The following is a 19826-nucleotide window of genomic DNA, read 5'->3' as shown; positions in this document are numbered from 1 at the left end:
TCTGGTCTTCGGCAGTCAAACAGACGCTATTGAGCAGATTGTTGCAGATAATGGGCAGGTTTGCGTAGCTTTTTTCTTCCTGTATAAAATTATCATTTCAATTGAAGGTTCTTCAAGGTTGTCTATTTTGGATATTTGTCAAACTGAAAGAAAATTACTTACTTGAAGGCTAATGGCATCCCATTAGGGAATGTTGCAGTACGCAGTATTTGTATATTTTGCATGACGCCTATGGTATTCTCATTCAGTAAAAGAAAATCTGCATTATAAATCCTCATGATTTTTGACCTTGTTTATGATGTCTGAATGTGGCATTCAAGCCATACTCAGTTACTGAGGTTGCATAACCCTGAAGACTGTCTCTGGAATAATGTTGCTTGCTTCCATTGTATTGAGAAGAACAACGTTGGCACAACAGAATTTTTAATAGGAAAAATAGTTTGAAGCAAAACACACACAGACTCACACCTACTTACCAGGAGGAGCTCAGCATATCAGGCAGCATCTATAGTAATGAATGAAAATACAACACTTTTGGCCAAGAACCACCTTCAGGACTGGAAAGGAAAGGAGAAGCCACTAGAGTAAAAAGGTGGAAGGAGGATAACTAGAAAGATACTGGCAACATTTGATTAAGTAAATTAAAATTACTTTAATTTATTTGCAGCTTTTTGGTGCAATTAACAAGAAACATTAAGGTGCACTTTAAGGCTTAATCATATCTACAATAACGAGTTTCCTGCTCTACCTGCACTAGATCTGTCTTTTTGAGAAGTCATTTTTGTACCACAATGATATTAGATTACACTAATTTTGAATGGATAAAGGGAAATGAAACCGAAGGTCAAAGTGTGGGAGTTGGGTGAAATTAGTAAAAAAAAAATTGTCTTTTGCATTGGCCATTTTTCTCCTGAATTGAGCACTAATTTACCTTGTAGTTGAACTTCCCTTGTGCAGTGTTCTTTACATCGTAGTTCTTGGGTATAGGATCTCCATATTCTTTTAGAACATGTCAAGTGTTTTTTGTTGTAGTTGTTCCTAAATGCAGCAGAGTGGCAGATATTGGATCAAAAGTTTTGGGGGAAATCAAGAAAATACTTCTCTTTTTATTTACATGATTACAAAAGCAAACTAGCTAAAATAGGTATCTTCAAGCATTTTAGAACCAACTTTGAAACATTTTCTTTAACAGAGTTGATACTTTTCTTGTAGCAGCGTGAAGAGAAACGACAAAAGCTTAAATTACAAAAAGAAGAGCGGGAACGTGCAAGAGAGGAGGCCAAACTTGCCAAAGAGCGTGCAAAAGAAGAAGCAAAGAGAAAAAAGGATGAGGAAAAAGAACAGAAGGACAAGGAGAGGAAAGAGAGAAAAGAAAAAGAAGAAAAGGAGAAAGCAGAGAGATTAAGATTAAAAGAGGAAAAACGGAAAGAAAAACAAGATGCATTAGAGTGTGTAACTTTCTTCCCATCCTTGTCACTTCTTGTTTTTATTTTGTGGGAGTAACTTGTTTTATAATTCATCGTCATGCATATTCCTGGCTCAATCTTAGAATATATTGCTTTAGGATTGATTTAGTTCAAAATGCTCTACAATTGTGATCTACATATCACTTCAGGACTTTGATTTTAATTTTATAAACTCTTGAATGTTTTCAGCTTTTGATTCATGAATAGAGCCTTGTTTTGGAACCTACAGTTATTTGAAATGTAACTATTCTGTCAGGCAGTTGTATGCTATTTAGTTCACATAATTTCACTATGATGGGGAAATGTTTAAATTCTTTCTGTGATTGAATAGTACAGATGTTTAGACATTTTAAGGTTTGCTACAATGTTGGTGGGATTATAAGCAGGTCCACATCTGCGTTCCATTAATGCCTGTGGTGTATCCTAAGAAATTAAGGTTGCTGTAACTTGTCTGGAGATGCATGCCACTTTGCAAGCTGAAAGTACAACAAATAGCAGTTAAATGGTAATGTATTTGTTAACATCCAATATTTGATGCAGAAAAGAATTATGAACAGGAGCAAAACAGTTTCAAGTACTACCATTTTATCTGCTGTATCACTGCCTGCATGGAGATGATGGCTTATGTCCTTTGGTTTTCCACTGAAGTGGAAAATTAGGTTGTGTGCTCCTGATGGTGCAGTTTGAACCAATAAACTATGGATTAGAATGTACACAACATGATACTAGCTTCATACACAAAATACTGGAGGATCTCAGCAGGTCAGGCAGCATCTGGAAAAGAGTACAGTTGCCATTTTGGGCTGAGACCCTTCATCAGGACTGATGGTTGACTCTCTTTTCCATAGATGTTGCACAGCCTGCTGAGTTCCTTCAGCATTTTGTGTGTGTTGCTTGGATTTCCAACATCTGCAGATTTTCTCTTGTTTCTGATACTAGATTTGTTAGTGGTATATCGTACATTTTTACCTCTTTAGTATATTGACTGAGCATTACTTGAACTTATTAATTTGTTTATGTAGATGTAAAATTTGTGATATTTTACAGGGCCAAATTGGAAGAGAAGAAAAAGAAGGAAGAGGAAAAACGGTTGAAAGAAGAAGAAAAGGCAGGCAAATTAGTATTTCTGAATTTCTTTGCTTTTAAGTTAGCAGCTCTTGAAGTATAGCTACCTATAATTCATCTTTTGCTCTTCATCAAAACGTTTTCTTTCCCTAATCTTGGTTTATATTTCCAAACAAGAAATATCCTCTCCTTTCACACTGTCACCTTGTTTTCAGTCCAGCAACACATAATTAAGGTTTTTGTTACACATGACAAGAGTGATACTGCTGAAGGGAGTACTGAGAGTTTGCAAAGACTAGAGAATGTTTTTCATGAGTGGAGAGTGGCTAGATTAGCATTGATTTTCATTTGTGCAGGAGTCTACTGAAAATACCAATGCAGTGATGCACAAAGTGTGAAGTTAGGTTGAGGATGGGGCAAGAAGAACCTATTTTCACGTTTTGCATGGAGTACATAGGTTTAATGTAATTAGTGGAAGGTTGGGAGGAAGTAATTCAAAATTTTCAAAGTCTAAGAGCTGGAACCAAGTTCCTGAAATGCTAATGGACAGGCAGAGATCCATATTGCACTGTATAAGAATACCTACATAAGCATTTGATACGTTTGATCATGGGTCTAGAGAGAGGTAGCAAATGAATATTAGTTTTATTAGATTTCTTTTTTGGTTTGGCGCGTGTATAATGGTGATTATTCCTGAAGTTGGGTAATGCTGTGTGAAAGCTGTCCCTGTAATTTCTATACATAAGAGTAGTTATTCTAATGTGCACTTGAAGTACTTTAGTTATTGAAAATGGTTTACAAACTATAATATCAATCATAATGTAGGAGCTTTTATTTTGCCTAATGGTAATTTCTGAAGAATACATGTTTAATATGGTTACAGCGTTTGAAGGCAGAAAAAGTAAAAGAAATTTCAGAAATAACAAGATTCTTCCGAAAACCAAAGGCTCCCCAGGCCCCTAAGGTAAATGTAAATTTTTTAAAGATTTGAGTATTTCATTGTCTGAAATGCAAGCTTTCTTATACAAATGAAGTATAAAGGTCCTCTAACGACTCATTAATATACTATTTTCATTTTGTTACCTTTCCAAAAGTGTAGATTGCAGGTTTGAAAATTTTTTCAACTCATTCCAATTTACCTTAACTATGCAAGCAAATGTTTGATAGGTTATGCAGGTAAGTATATTTTCTTTGTGATGTGTAATTTGAAATGTTATAATCTAATAGGAATTTTGCAGTGAAAGATACCTTCAGTGTTTTCGGACTTCTGATTATGCTTTGGAGCTAGCTACAATATGCGCAAACTAATTGGACTTCCTTTGCAATCTGGCTTTATCTTCCTGAGGTAAAACATAACTAACTTGAGCCCTGTAACTTAAAAATAAGACTATAAAATCTTGGGCAACATGCACAAAATGCTGCAGGAATTCAGTCAGTCAGGCAGCAACTATGGAGGGGAATAAACACTCAGTGTGAAAGGAAAGAGGCTTAGCCAGAGTAAGAGGTTGGGGGGTGGAGGGAAAAGAATGAAAGCTGGCAAGTGACAGGTGAGACCAAGTGAGGGATGGAAGTAGGTGGGTTGTGTTAGAAGGAGGGTGATGTAAGAAGCTGGGATGTGATAAGTGGAATAGGTGAAGGCCTGAAGGAGTAATCTAGTAGGAGAGGATAGTGGACCATAGGAGATGAGGAAGGAGGAGGGAAACTAGAGAGAGGGGAATGATGAGAAGGGGAAGGAGAAGGTAACCAGAATGGAAAATTAAATAGAGAGAAGGGAGGAGTAATTACTGGAAATTAGAGGAATTTGGGGATAAATAAAGCTAATATATTTTTAAATTGATGTTCATGTGATAAGATTGGAGGCTATCTAGATGGAATGTGAGGTGTTGATCCTCCAACCTGAGTGTGGCCTCCTCATGGCAATAAAGGAGGCCATAAACGAACATGTCGAATGGGAAGTTGAGTTGAAATGGTAGTCACTGGAGGATCCTGTCTTCTGTAGCAGATAGAGCAAAGGTTCCTGACAAAGCTGCCACCCAATTCTACGTCAGTTTTCGTGGGTTGTAGAGGAGACTGTACCAGGAGCACTGGAAGCAGTGGATGCCCTCAGTAGACACGCAAGTGAAGTGTTGCTTCTCCTGGGATGACTGGGGACCCTGAAGAGGGACGTGGACAAGGGAGGCACATAAGACACTCTTCCATCTATCATCTCCCCTCCCCCACTTACTTCTTCCATTGATGCTGTCTGACTTGCTGAGTTCCTTGAGCATTTTGTGTGTGTGGTTCAAGATTTCCAGCATCTGTAGAATCTTTTATGCTAAAAATCTTGGAGCAAGATTAGTTAACAAGGAATTTTTCTCTTGACCACTCCCTTAATCCTACCTTGTTTTAAACCATTAAGTTTGAATCAATACAAGGGTACTTAACTTTTTCAGATTCAGGTTTATTATCGCCAGCCAGCATGTGATGTGAAATTTGTTAACTTAGCAGCAGCAGTTCAATGCAATACATAATATAGAAGAAAAAAATAAGTAAATCTCATTCAGTATACTTTATACAGTATGCAAGTATTGAAAGATTAAAAATTATGCAAAAAATATATATATTTTAAAACTTTTGTTTCTGGAAAACCAGAAACTAATGGAAACACGCAAATGCTTCCTTAAATAATAAAGAGCTTGGATGATTCAGTCTTAAAGGTGGGTGGGGGAGGAATTGATTTTGTCTGCACGGGTAAGATGGTAAAAATTGTAAATATGAAATTTTAGTACCAATTTAAGAAGAAAAAGATGGCAGTAACAGCTAACAAGGTAAATACAGCTGATGCAAGAAAATGATCAAGTTGTCAACTAAACTTCCCAGTAAAGAACCAAATGTTGTAAGCTTGAAATTAACTAATTAAACTGGGAATGTTTTCAAGTAGATCAGTTGACTGGTCATGCTGACCTGTAATTATCACATGCAATAGTTAATACACTATTCACAATGTTCCATTTTTCAGTATGTTAATATTTACAAATTATGCATATTTTTGCTTTTAGGCAATATTTGCCATCAATTTCAATGTAGTTCCTAGATACTTTGCATAAATACTGCTTATTTTGGGAAAGTTCTGTACTACTACCTGATTAATTTTGTAATTAATTCCTGTATCAGTTGGCCAATTCTGATCTGGTGCTGTCCTCTTATTCATCTTTAATTCTACTGTGAATCCTGATAAATGATCTCAAGACTGACATTATTTAGTCTCCTTATGTGGAAGCAGATCCTTTTGAGCACTACGCTTTCCTTTGCCTTTGAAACATTGCCATTGTCCTCTGGACAACATTCTTGGGAAGCTACTGCTGATCATTTTGTACTCTTTTCAGCAACTGGTTAGGTAACAGTCCACCTCTCCTGTTCCTGAATTTTAACCTCCCAAGTTTTTCAGTTGCTTTGTTGGTTCACCAGGTATGATGGCCACTTGCTTCTTCAGTGAAAGCACAGGATCTTGAATCAACAGGATCTCCTTTCTTTCTTTTTCAATCTTTTTATTAGTTTTTTTAAAAAAAACATAACATAATATTATATTACATATGTTATGAATACAATAGATTTGAAATTGAGTTGGTAACAAGATAACAATATCTTATTAAACTATCAGCGAAAAAGGATCATACAATATCAATCCAATCTATATTGATTATACATGAAAAGATTAAAAATAATCATCAAAAGAAAAAAATGTAAAATATAAGAAAAAATGTATATTTAAAGAAATAATAAAAAAATAAACCTAAACTAACATGGGCAATAATAATAGTTTATAAGTATATGATAGTGTCAAAAAACTCCGGAACTCCATACCAGAACAAGAATAATAAGAGTAAAGGTCTGGAAGAAGTCAAATTAGTTCATATGAAAGTGTCGAATGAACGGTCCCCAAGTTTCTTCAAATTTAATTGATGAATCAAAAATAGTACTTCTAATTTTTTCTAAACTTTAAACAAGAAATAGTTTGAGAGAACCATTGAAATGTGGTAGGAGGATTTACTACTTTCCAATTTTGTAATATAGATCTCCTGGCCATTAATGTTACAAAGGCAATCATTCGTCTAATTGAAGGGGAGAATCGACTATCATCTTCATTTGGTATACCAAAAATTGCAGTGATAAAATGAGGTTGTAAATCAATATTCCAAATTGAGGAAATGGTAGCAAATATGTCCTTCCAATAATTATGTAAAGTAGGACATGACCAAAACATGTGGGTCAATGAAGCCACATCTAAATGACATCTGTCACATTGAGGATTAACATGAGAATAAACAACAGGATCTCCTACCAGTGTGTCAAAGCATTAACTAAAATGATATATGTTTATTATGAACTTTATCCCACCACACAACTTGATTTGCAGCATTTAATCCTTTGGATTGACTTTCGTAAAGCATTCCTCCTAATCTGTGTTGGTCTATGTGGGATAGAATTCAGTTCATCTTTAAACTTATTTTGATGCTAATCTTACTGCATCCTTTTATTTACTTGTCTATCTACCTTTCTTGCTTGGGCTTCTCTCTTAACATTGAGTTTGTTTTGAGTAAGCAGCCACACTTGCATTAACATTAGAATGGTAGTACAGGAAAACTGAATACTTGGATAATAGCAACACTACTACAAGTACTGCCACTGTATATGTCAATCCATTCTACACCTGTAACCAAAAATCTGTTTCTTCCATAGACTCTTGCTGGATCCTGTGGAAAGTTTGCTCCTTTTGAAATCAAAGAACACATGGTTCTTGCCCCAACGAGTCGGATATACTTGGATCAAGAAGTACTTGAGCAATTAGATGAGTTGCTGGAACATCAGAGTTTCAGTTCTAATTACTTCAAAGAAATGCACAAGAAGAAGCCCCGAACATCTGGCCCTACAAGTCCAAGAATAAGCATCACTGAAGGTAGTTCATGCAGGTAAAAATAAATTACTATATTTTTCAGGATTTCCTTTTATGATGAACTAGTAGGAATAAGGATAGATAATGTGCAGTCAAATGAAATAATATATTCATATACAGACTCGATAGAGGTATATAAGATGATGAAAGGCATTGATCGTGTGGATAGTCAGAAGCTTTTTCCCAGGGCGGAAGTGGCTAGCACGAGAGGACACAGTTTTAAGGTGCTTGGAAGTAGGTACAGAGGTGATATCGGGTAAGTTTTTTATACAGAGAGTGGTGAGTGCGTGGAATGGGCTGCCGGCAACGGTGGTGGAGGCAGATACGATGGGGACTTTTAACAGACTCCTGGACAGGAAAATAGAGCTCAGAAAAATTGAGGGCTATGGGTAACCCTAAGAAATTTCTCGGGGAAGGACATGTTTGGCTCAGCTTTGTGGGCCAAAGGGCCTGTATTGTGCTGTAGGTTTTCTATGTTTCTGTAATGGAATGGCAGAGCAGACTCAGTGGGCTGAATAGCCTAATTCTGCTCCTGTGTCTTTTGGATATAAAATTATCTTTCCCCTTCTCATAGTTAACTTTAGCTAGTTTGCTCATGTCATTGTTTCATCCCTCCTCCTAGATTGTTTTTCTGAATTACTAGTAGTCTGTTGAGTTCGAGTAGTCCTTCTGCCTGTGTGTGCTGAACTGGTCCATGATTGAATCTGATTGGTTACCGTTGTTTAATTCCAAAACTAGTCTTCTCCAGTGGTATCTTTGTGATGCCTCTTGTACATCAGTGTGTTGCATTTCCTCCATTCACTATTTTTATGTTCTACCATAAAATAAATCTCAAAGCCATGATTTTATTTCTTCTAAGACTTTTGCTAAATTTGCTGCTGACTTGGGGTGGAAGGAGTGCAATTTAATAGATAGGAAGCTGGAGGCTGGGCAACTTAAAATCTTTACTGTGAGTGAAGTGACAAATGATGGGAATTACCTTGTTTTGGGCTTTTATGCTATTTGTTACATGTGTAATTCTGAAATGAAATTCAGATTTTTTACAGAAGTATTAAAATAGAATACATCAGCAATATTGGTATGTTTTGTAAAACTCAGTTTGCACCTGAGACGATTAGTTTAATTTGCATGCTGGAAATCTTCCCTGATTACAAGTGGATACTAGCCAAAGTCTACTGCTAAGACTATAAGATGAAGTTTTGTGTATGGACAGGGTTTGCAGTCACAATAATTGTACTATTTAAATAGGTTTATAGAGTAGTTGATCCATGTTCACTTCCAAATTGATACTAATTTTGCATTCTCTTCAAGCAGTGATGTGATTGTGATAGACACTAATTCAGGTAGTGGAACCATTGATAGGAGGAAACTTTGCAGAATGAAGTTACTACAATTTCATGAAAATCATCGCCCTGCCTATTGGGGAACCTGGCAGAAGCAGAGTGCAAAGGTGAAACCTCGGAATCCATTTGCTAAGGATGAGGTAAGGAAGCTGATGCAGAAAATGATATGATGCGAGATGTATTAATGGTTCTCTTAAAATTCCCACTCTTTTAGTAATAAAAAATAATGCTAAGCATTATTGAAAATTGTCATTTTGTATTCATCATATTGTTAATTCAGCTGGACCATAATAAAATTGTTAACAATCTGAACTATGAAAAAGATCTAGTTCTTTCCTGCATATGTGGTGAACAAATTCTTGTGCTTCCATTGAGATACAGGCATCAATTTTAACAGATGTTTTGATGACAAGCTCTGCCAACTTCCCTGATGAAAATGGCAGAGTTTGTCATCGAAATGGTAGTTAAAGTACATACCTGGACCCGCCTAAAACCCCGAGAAGCATTTATTAGTCTGAACTATCCTTGCTGATAACATTTGTAGCATTTGTCATATTCCAATGAGTATGTGCTGCAACTTTAGTTGAGAGTGGTGAACTGTTATAATAGTGCACAAGGGAGTCAATACTTTGCATGGGAAATTAATTATTGGGGTGCTTTGAACCAATTAGATCATTTCTGCGCATCTCCTTGGACAGACAGCCCTCATTGTGGCCATTTGAGTTATGGAAATTCACATTTGCAGAATTCCCAAATCTGCTACCCAAAGTTGAAATATTGAATAGAATTCATTTACTCTTATGGGATTTATGCTGGGTAAAAACATGTACAAAATGTGAAATAAACATTTCATCAGTCCTTTAGTTGTTGAGTACTGTGTGACAGTATTATTTGGATAGGATTGTCAGCTCGTTGATGCAGCTATCAGTCGTGGCTGAGTCCTTCCTTTGTAGCAACATGAAGCATTTAAAGTTACCCTTTTAACTCTCCAGAAGTATAAATGTTATTTTGCTCCTACAGCAGTTATTGGATTATGAAGTGGACAGTGATGATGAATGGGAGGAAGAAGAACCCGGCGAATCTCTCTCCCACAGTGAAGGGGTTAGTTCAGATGTTTTAATGTCATTTAATGATGTTTTTCTTAATAAATTCATTACTGTTTAATCATGATTTAAGTTTTGATTGGAGAATCTGCAATTCAAAATGTTCGTGTTAAGGAACAACTTTTTACATGTTTTCCACTTCATACTGGTAGATACTGGACAACAAATTTTTTCAAGTGTTACTTCCTCAGAACTGTTTTTGTTTATGATAGACTGTTTGAAGATGAACACAAATATAATTTCAGACTACTTGTATCACTTAGGAATTTGGAGAAACAACAAATTAACTTTTATTGAATATATAGGTAGTCCCCGGGTTACGTACGAGTTCCGTTCCTGAGTCCGTCTTTAAGTCGGATTTGTACGTAAGTCGGAACAAGTACATTCAGTATTATTTAGTGTCAGTTAGTCAAACGTTTGTCTTAGTATATTGTATATATTTTACCTTTCTATGCATATAAAACACTTAAGAGACATATGTATTCCAATAATTAAGCCACTGCGTTGCTTAGTAATATTTGTAGCTTTCATCGGGGCAGGGCCTTTCACATGCTCCATTATTCTCACTTTATCTGTTATCCTTTAAAATTGTTCCGATGATTGATGGACTGTAGCCTAATGCTTTTCCAATGACTGATGGCATTAAACCTCTTTCCAAACACTTTATTATTTCCACTTTATTTTCAAACACAATCACTTCCTGTCAATGGAACAGAAACACTGTGGGCGGTGGGTCCCGACCTGCGCCGGCTCCCGAGGTCCACTGAGTCCTAGGGATCACAGCACTGAATTGCCCGGGTCCTAAACTGCACCACACTGAGACAGGTTAAGTGGGACAAATGGGGGCTGTGCTGGGTTTGGGTATTAGATCCTCCACAGTATTCTGTGTGGAAATTTAAACTAGAGGTGGCAGTGTTTTTTTTTACGAGGTCGAGTTGCAAGCTCGACAACAACCTGGCACGAATGGTACGGGAGTTACTGATTCGACATCAACCCAGCACAGGAATGGTCTGTCACTAAATCGAACTCGGGAACCTCCGTTCTCCAGCCCAGCACTGATCTCACTGCGCCACCAGCCGGCCGGGGTCAGGGTGAATCTTACTAAGAGAAATGTAAGCCAAATACAAAGTTGAACACTCAACACAGTGTCAATGGCAACAACTTAAAATGGTGGACAGCGTCGCAATTGGACTTAAAATGGTGGACATCATTCTCCTCCCTCAGTTCGTAAGTACGAGGTGTCTGTAAGTCGGACGTTCGTAACTTGGGGACTACCTGTAATGTGCTTAATTGCATAATGGTGCTGATGATTTGCAATAGTTCAGCTAAGTTAAAAATATTTTGTTAAATGATTTTCATTTGTACCCAGTGTCTGAGGCTTCTTGCTTAAGTGTACAACAGTAATTCACCAGCATTGATGAATTCCAGTTTCCCTGGTATTTTTTCTCCATGACCGCAATGTCCTGGTGAAACCTAACAGCACCAAGATTTGTAGGGAAGAAATTTAAGTGGGAATGCAGAAAATGAATCTTTAGTGACATGTTGCATTTCATGGTTTTATATGCTTGAAGCATGCTTTCAACCAGCTGCATGTAGTTTGATGCTCTGTAGCTGCCAAGAAAAATTTCAACAACTTCCTTGAATGCATTCCATGTGATTTTCTCTGGTCTCACTAGAAATGCTTTCCTTAATCTTGGCATCAGTTATTCTGGGAAGTATCTGTCTCAAATATCAAAATCCTTCATAGAAATTTTAGTGCCTGGTGTTAGCAAATTCCATCCTTATAGTTCTGAACCTAATAATTATTACTAAAAACCTGTCCTGCTATGCAGCAGCCACTCCGCCTAAGCATGCCTGGACGAGATGGGAAACTTTCCAGCTTATATTGTAGGCAATGTTTTAATTGACTTGAATTATTGAAATAATAAACATGTTTATTAAAAAATGGTGCATGATGGGGACATTTCATGGTGATTTTCATGATCAGTAGCCCAGAATTCATTAGGTACACCTAAAGGTATTCAAGAAGCAAAATCTTTGTTGTCCAGTGTAATAGAAATGCTCAGGATTGGGAAGGCCGTTACGGTTCATTTTGCTGACCTCTACAATTTTTCAAAGCTATTGTTCTGCATACTGATTCTTTAGTTAACTCTGCAATTGTGTAAAACCCTCTCTGCAAAATGAGGTAATAGGTTAAAAAGCAATTTTTTAATGAAATGTCTTGATGTTCTCAAGATGAAAAATATAAACTTTTAATATTTTTGTTATTGCTATATCCACTTTTGTAGTTATCCTATTTTTGTATTTATCGATTGTTATTGGAAAAAGTTTTTCAGTAAGATTTAGTGTGTTTGCTTTGTTTCGTGGCTGCCTACAGGAGGACAATCTGAGTTGTATTCTGTCTGCATACTTTGATAATAAATGTACTTTGAACCTTTGAAGTAGTCATCCTACACTTGTCCTGTCTGTACCATGTGTAGAGATTGACAAAGGAGATAACTTCCTAAAGACCTTTTCTATGTGAAAATTTGTATCATGGAGGTCACAGTAAGCCACAAGTAAGGGAATAGTCCTTGTATTTAAAATCACAATGGCGGGCTGAAATGCAATAATGGGAGTATTTGAAGGACAACTTCAGCATGGTATGTAATGTATGCACCAGGGATTTTTCCCCACACTTTATTCATCTACAGTAGGTTATAGGAATAAACCTGACTGAATGTAAATATTTGTGTTTGATAATATTCATTTTTTATCTTTTATTTAGGATGACGATGATGAGGGAGATGATGAAGATGATGATGATGGATTTTTTGTTCCCCATGGCTATCTGTCTGAAGATGAAGGTGCAACTGATGAGGTATGGCTTTATCAGAGGTGACTGAGCCACTGTTACATCACTTGCCTATTAATAACACTCTTCATTGCTTGATAACTCGAATAATGGTCCTGTAATGTAGCAGGTCCTGAAGTAAGTATAATTTCTAATTTATCCTAAATCTGTTGATTTAAGCTGAAGCAGAATTTGGTTTTAGTGCATCATAAAGACCATAAGATATAGGAGCAGATGTGGGCCATTTGGTCCATCAAGTCTGCCCTGCCATTCAATTCTTCCAGTCATCCCCACTCCCCTGCTTTCACCCCATACTCTTATGCCCTGGCTAATTAAGAACCTATCTACCTCTGCCTTAAATACACCCAATGACTTGGTCTCCACAGCCACTCATGGCAACAAATTTCACAGATTTACCACCCTCTGACTAAAGTAATTTCTCCACATCTCTGTTCTAAATGGACACCCTAAAGTCATGCCCTCTTGTCCTAGACTCCCCTACCATGGGAAGTAACTTTGCCATACCTAAACTGATCAGGCCTTCTAGCATTCAGAATGTTTCTATGAGATCCCCACCACCTCTTTTCTCCTGAACTCCAGGGATTACAGCCCAAGAGCTGCTAGTCGTTCCTCATACAGTAACCCTTTCGTTCTTGGAATCATTCTCATGAACCTTCTGAATCCTCTCTAATGTTGGTATATCCTTTCTAAAATAAGGAGTCCGAAACTGCACACAATACTCCAAATGTGGTCTCATGAGTGCCTTATAGAGCCTCAACATCACAGCCATGCTTTTCTATTCTATACCTCTGGAAATGAATGCCAGCTTTGCATTTGCCTTCTTCACAACCTGGAGTTAACCTTTAGAGTATCTTACACAAGGACTCCCAAGTCCCTTTTGCATCGCTGCATTTTGAATTCTCTTCCCATCTAAATTATAGTCTGCTCGTTTATTTCTTCCACCAGAGTGCATGACCATACACTTTCAAGCATTGTGCTTCATTTGCCACTTCTTTGCCCATTCCCCTAAACCAGGGGTCGGCAACCCGCGGCTCTTTCATCTCTGTGCTGCGGCTCCCCGTGGTTTGTTAGTTTTTGAAATGTATTTCGAAATTTGAAGATTATGGTGATCTTGTACAATCTAAAAACGTTGTGGAGACCCCATTTCCTGGCACATCCGAACCGGCTCACAATTAGCCACCGTTCCGGCTAAGGGAGATAGCCTACGGGGGTTTGTGAGTACATGTCTTTTGGAGCATCCGCGCCCACGGGGACGGGTTGAGGGAGGCTTTAAAGCAAGGCTGTTTAGTTTGAATAAAGTTACCTTTGACTGCAGTGTCTTTATTTTAGTGCTGTGTGTAGCACACCGCGACAACGTGTTTTTTATCGCTATTAATATACATCACCACTGCCAATGCCTGACACCCACCAGTGCGCGCTTTCTTTTAATTCTTCGATCCAAGGTAGACTGACTATGGAGTAACCTTCAACCCAACGTCTTTTTTTCGGAGTTCAAAATGTTTTTGTTGCATGCAGAAATGTTATTTCGTTTTCTCTGCAGGAGTTTATCAATTTCATAAATGCAACACATAGTTTGTTTATACAGCATAAAGGCAAAAAAAAACTGTTGTATGCAGTGTTATTTCATTTTAAATGTCAAACGGGTTTTGTGGCACCCAGTGTTTTCTTTTCTGTGGGAAATGGGTCCATATTGGCTCTTTCGGTGGTAAACGTTGCCGACCCCTGCCCTAAACTATCTCTCTGCAGGCTCTCTTGTTTGCTCAATACTACCCACTCCTCCACCTCTCTTTGTATCGGTAATTTTAGCCACAAATCCATTAATCCATAGTCCAAATCATAGATGTACATCGTAAAAAGCAGCAATCCCAACACTGACCCCTGTGGAGCTCCACTGGTAACCAGAATAATTGCATGATGAAATAGATGAGTTTGGAATGGATGTCTCCCTGGTATGGTCAGTGATTTGTGTAAGTAAATTACTGATCAAGATAGAAGTGAGTTCCTCATGTAGACCATAACTTCCCTTTTTTTTTCCCCTCCTTCCTACTCTTTAAGTTCTTTGATTGAAAATTCAATGCACTTAAAGGTTCTTCCCTGGCCTGCCTTGCCCCTGAGATTGGGGAACAATAACAAGTAGATACATTGCCTCTGTGGTGAATTTTGATTAAATTAATGGTTCTTCTAGAAAAAGCAAGTTGAGTTTAATTTTTCCTTTGTCCAGGAGGGGGAAAATCCTGAAAAGCAGAAAATCCGTCAGCGGATGAAAGCGAAAGAATGGGATGAGTTGATGAAAGGAAAGAAATTTCAAGTGTTGCAGCCCACCTTGCTTGGATGTTTTTGGGAGAATGACGGTGATGTGTTAAATGACTCCACCATGAAGACACTTCAGCAGTTTTCAATTCACATGATCGAAGATGAGCAGATGCAGGAAATGCACAATGGGAAATTAAAAGAAGAACAAAGTAAGGGGCCAATCTATCTAGAATTCAGAATGCTCTGAACATTAGCTCTTTTTAATTGAAATTTACAGCACTTTATTTTTACAGCAATTTATACCACAGTAGTGGCCTGCTACTGTGGTAGTTAGATGATCATTTACCAGATACTGCATGGACTGTATTTATAAAATAAGTCTTTGGCATACTTACATATTAATATGAGTGCTGAAGACTAGAACTTACAAAAAAAAAACCACTCAGATTATTTCTGCACTAATAGGCTAAAAGGTATGAAAAACTCATGTTAGGAGATGGGTTGATCTGTCTTAACGGTAGTGTTAATTCATTTAACTAGAATAATAAGAGAAACGTGTTCTTCAAAGAGTACGATATTTTGCAATCAAGAGGTCTTAGCAAGCTTCAACTTGGTGATTTGACTGCAAGGAAGCATCTCAAAATATTTATCACAGTGAAGATATTGGCTTCTCTTCCTTATAGAATTGCAATCTAAATCTAGAACCTTTTATATTTGAACTAAATTGCTTCCTTTGAACCATGTTGACATTGTGACTTATCAATTTTGCAGACCTTGATTTGCATTCAAGGTCTAAACTTGTATCCGAGAGAATACTTAAGATGTTGATACATTTAGGATATGATACCTGGTGTTTCTCTTGCAAGTTGCCATAAGGAATTCAGTAATTTTGTTGGGGGGGGGGGGGGGGAGGTTCTATGCATATGATTGCAGCAGATATTTTAAATGTTTTACTGTGAAGTGCTTCTTTTGGTGATGTGTAATTTCTTTTGTTCAGTATTAATAAGCCTGCTTCCACTACTTCATGGAAATGTGAATGGCAAAAAAGCTATTATCAAGGAATTTCAGGAGTGGTACAAACATAAACCTTCTACAGATGTGCCAGCACTTCCTCCTTCTGATTCGAGTCCACCAAGCTCTGATGTCTCAAGACCTGAGACACCCACAGTGGATGAGGACGTCTCCATCCCATCCAAGGCAAAATTGAAGAGACTTATTACAGAAAATGGAGTATATGAGAAAAGAATGGCATTCAGATTAAAATGTTGGTATGTACATGAAGCGGTGCTGAGAAAATTCAGTATGGAGAACCTTCCTGTTCCAGGACAATGGAATTACCTCACACAAGTCCAACCTACAGTCAAGGAGGAGTGTACCGTTACAGTGGGAGGCGGACAGAATACTCCCAATTTGGTGAAGAATACAGCACAGTGCATATCCAGTTCAGGAAAGCGGAAGCCAGCTGGAAGTATGTCCATAAAAAAGTTCATGCAGAAGTGTGTAGACACTGAAGCAGATCAGGTAAGATTGCTCTAAAACTAAATTACATTTTGTTATGGAAAAAGGTTTTTTTTTAAAGACTACCATTTAACTGAGTAATAATTTATAGATTTAAGTGAAATACAGAATAAATTTGAATGCAGCCAATACTTATACATTACTATAAAGCTATGTTAGTTCCTAATATTCCTGGAGGAATTTCTGTTGTGTTCTTATAATTGACTGTAAATGATCAAAATCAATGCACACACACACCTCTCTCCCCCCCCCCCCCCCCCCCCCATCCTTTAAGCAATTCCTCCAAATCTTCATTTAATTCTAGCATTCAAGATTATTCAAATTCATCATAATGCCTAACTTGAAGTAGTGAAATTTTCATTTTCACTCCCAGCCATCTCTGGCATTGCCAAGCCTGAATACTTGTAGCCACAGTGAACAAAACTGCTCCAAATTCTCTCACAGCTTATTGATCGCAACTCGGTGACAGAAATTACTGCTTTTTGAAAACAAACACATGCAACTGATGCTATTTAAAAACTGGTCATTCTAAGTACAGTGTAGCATCTAAGGACCATGCAACTGATGCTAGTTAGAAACTGTTCAGCAAAAGTCTTCTGTCCCAACTAAGTGTCCCAAGTAAACTAAGAGAATCCCAGTTAACTTATTAATTAGCTGTTCTTTAAAAGTTGTCTCTAATAAATGGCTGCCCAAATTAACCAATGGCCCAATCAAGTAGAATCTTCTGTGAGATACAATTTTCTTTTAAGAGCCAAGTCCTTTGCATCTTGAGTAGCAATAGTTTAACTCAGTGGCCATCAGCAGTTGTTTTTAGATCAGATTCTAGCATTTGTGGAATACATAATCATTTTTATGCTTCAGTTACTTTTAATATCTGTAGGCTTTAAATTCCTCTTCACCTTCCTTTAACATGTCAGTCCAGAGTGAATAGAAGCTCAATGGTGTTTGATTATCCTAGGGCAAGGCTGTCATCTAGAGTATTTTTGTGGAATCACATTGCATTTGCAGAGATTTATGTAAATTAAGCACAAGCATTGCAATATTTAAAAAATAGGTGCAGGACAGAAGACCTATGTACATTTTTTTAAACAACTATGTCTGCTTTGGATACAGTATTTCATTGTAAAACAGGTAAATCACAAACCTTTTGTCTCGACCTCAAATTGGTATCGACATGAAATTTCAGTGAAAAGTTGCCATTGAGTTTTGTGATGCTGATCTCTACTCACTAAGGGCTAAATCATTATTAATACTGTTCAATTATCATATCTTGCTTTGAACTGAGGACTTGCATTTATTCTGCCGTCCGGTTGGGATGTTTCCAATTTAAAAATATTTTTCTTTCTTCTGTAATAACTACAACAGAAATAGTGAGGACACTCGGGTTCGGCAGCATCTGTCAAAAGAGAAACAATTAATGACTTCATCAGAACTGAAATGTTATCTGGAAGAGAAGAGACTGGGGTGAAGAGTTCAAGGAAGCATCTGTGATAGGGCAGAGACTAAGGTTATCCAGTGAAATGATTGCTTAATATAGTTGAAAGATGAAATTTATCTAGAGAAATGTAAACAGAGAAAGATAAATGAGGACAGTTGGAGGTAAGAAAACAACAAAGTTACAGAATGCAGCATTTGGAAATCTGAAATGAAAGAATCCATCTGATCAGGAGGAAAAAACAGCTACTTTCACAAGTATATAACCTTGTTTCAGGATTCCTCTTCTTCGGCCCTTCCTCCCAGTGGAGTATAGGCCATTGATGATCTCCCATCTCCATTGTCCAAAGTTGATGGTATGGCTGGAGTTCATCAATGTTTCTGTAATCTGTTGTGTCCACTATACATGGGATTGACCTGTTCAGCTTCACCCAGAGCCCTCATGACCAGCCTTGCCTGTCCTCTACCTTTCATGATGGAACGGAGAGTGGTCGTTGTGAGGCTATGTCAGATTTGGCCAATTTTAAAACAAGCAAGAAAGTTACCTGAAGTAGTTAAATTGATCATTGACTCTCAAGATGCAAAGTGAGGTGCTGTTCATCAAGTATTCATTGGGCTTCAGCTTTCTGCGTTGTTCCAACAGAGAGCAGACTGGGGTGGTTAATTAAAATGACTAAGATGGGGCACACTTGCAGACGAAAGGAGTTCCTAAAAGCATTGAACACTGAATGTGTTACATTAAATTGGAAGAAGTGTATGTAATTTGCTGCTTAGCCTGGAAGGGAATTGGGTAAAGAACAGTGATGCAGCCCTTCTGGTTGCATGGGGAGAGTGCTAAGTAACTGATGGAGATGGGATTGCAACTGGGTAGCTGTAGAAAGGATGGGTGTTTCTGAATGCTGGGACTGAAGGAGATGATGAGTTAGTGATTCCAGAAGGTGGTTGAACAATTGTGGAAGTGGATGGTGTGGAAAGTGAAAGAGCACTCCACTCTTGTGCCAAATGGAAGGAGAGAAGTGAGAAATAAAGCGGAGGGCGAAAAGTGATGTGGCTAAAACAGATATGAGAAAAGATATTTTGTGTAAAGGAGTCCTTATAGGAGCAAGGTGGGAGAAATGGGACTTTGAATATTGGTTGCTAACCGTCCTTAGAAATTGAATTGGTCATCCAGGGAAGGAAAAGCGTAGATATAGACTGTTAAAATGACAAAATATGCAACTTGTATAAATGTGGGATGTATTTGCTTTAGTTTACTAGCAGAAAAATGATTGGTGAGATGATTAGGCCTGAAACATTGACTGTTCTGTGTATTCCAAGTAGAAAAGAGCATAGCTTGAGCCCATGCAAATTTCTGGAGCTACACCTTCAATTTGGAGGAAGTGAGTGTATGTAAAAGAGTTATAAGAATGTTTAGTTGGCCAAATTAGTGATAGCAACATCAGAGTAGCTGCTGCCTGTTTAAAGGGAAAGTTGAAGGCTATATTTCCATTTATACTAATGGCAGTTGAAGCAAAGCAAAACTTTTATTATGCCGAGGTATGATACCGCTTTTGTTTGATGTTTGTTCCATAGAAGCTGGATTGAGTGATAATATTGTTGGGTTGGAGGAAACAGCGATATTAGTTACAAAAGGATGGGAGTTAGAAGGATATGGACTGTTTATTATTGTGCCCTCTTGTATGGAAAATGAATAATGTATGAAAGATGAAGTAAGTTGTTTTCATCTCATCAGATATGGTAAAGGAGATGCTCACAATGTTGTTCATGTGTGACACTCGGGTTTGCATTAGTCTGAAATTATTTCCATTTATCTTTTGGGTTGTGTTAGAATTGCTGATTCATAGCACTTCTAGAAGT

General features: G+C 37.5%; 1 protein-coding gene across 6 annotated transcripts in view; it reads left to right on the top strand.

Annotated features, from left to right (window-relative positions):
* The window catches only part of chaf1a (chromatin assembly factor 1, subunit A (p150)), a 58662-nt gene that overhangs the window by 28469 nt on the left and 10367 nt on the right, over positions 1–19826 (top strand). For 4 of the 6 annotated variants that reach the window (XM_059991581.1, XM_059991582.1, XM_059991585.1 and 1 more), the window contains 9 exons: positions 1213–1448; positions 2514–2574; positions 3415–3495; positions 7251–7480; positions 8776–8947; positions 9828–9908; positions 12678–12770; positions 14986–15226; positions 16015–16538. In XM_059991581.1, the coding sequence (XP_059847564.1) occupies positions 1213–1448; positions 2514–2574; positions 3415–3495; positions 7251–7480; positions 8776–8947; positions 9828–9908; positions 12678–12770; positions 14986–15226; positions 16015–16538 (1719 nt within the window). The remainder of the gene's footprint in view (positions 1–1212; positions 1449–2513; positions 2575–3414; positions 3496–7250; positions 7481–8775; positions 8948–9827; positions 9909–12677; positions 12771–14985; positions 15227–16014; positions 16539–19826) is intronic. The other 2 variants (XM_059991584.1, XM_059991583.1) reach the window with 2 other exon arrangements.

The sequence above is a fragment of the Hypanus sabinus genome, chromosome 16, assembly GCF_030144855.1.
Source record: "Hypanus sabinus isolate sHypSab1 chromosome 16, sHypSab1.hap1, whole genome shotgun sequence".
Lineage (NCBI taxonomy): Eukaryota > Metazoa > Chordata > Chondrichthyes > Myliobatiformes > Dasyatidae > Hypanus > Hypanus sabinus.
The sequence above is the reverse complement of the archived record's forward strand: the minus strand, read 5'-3'. Positions and strand labels throughout refer to the sequence as shown.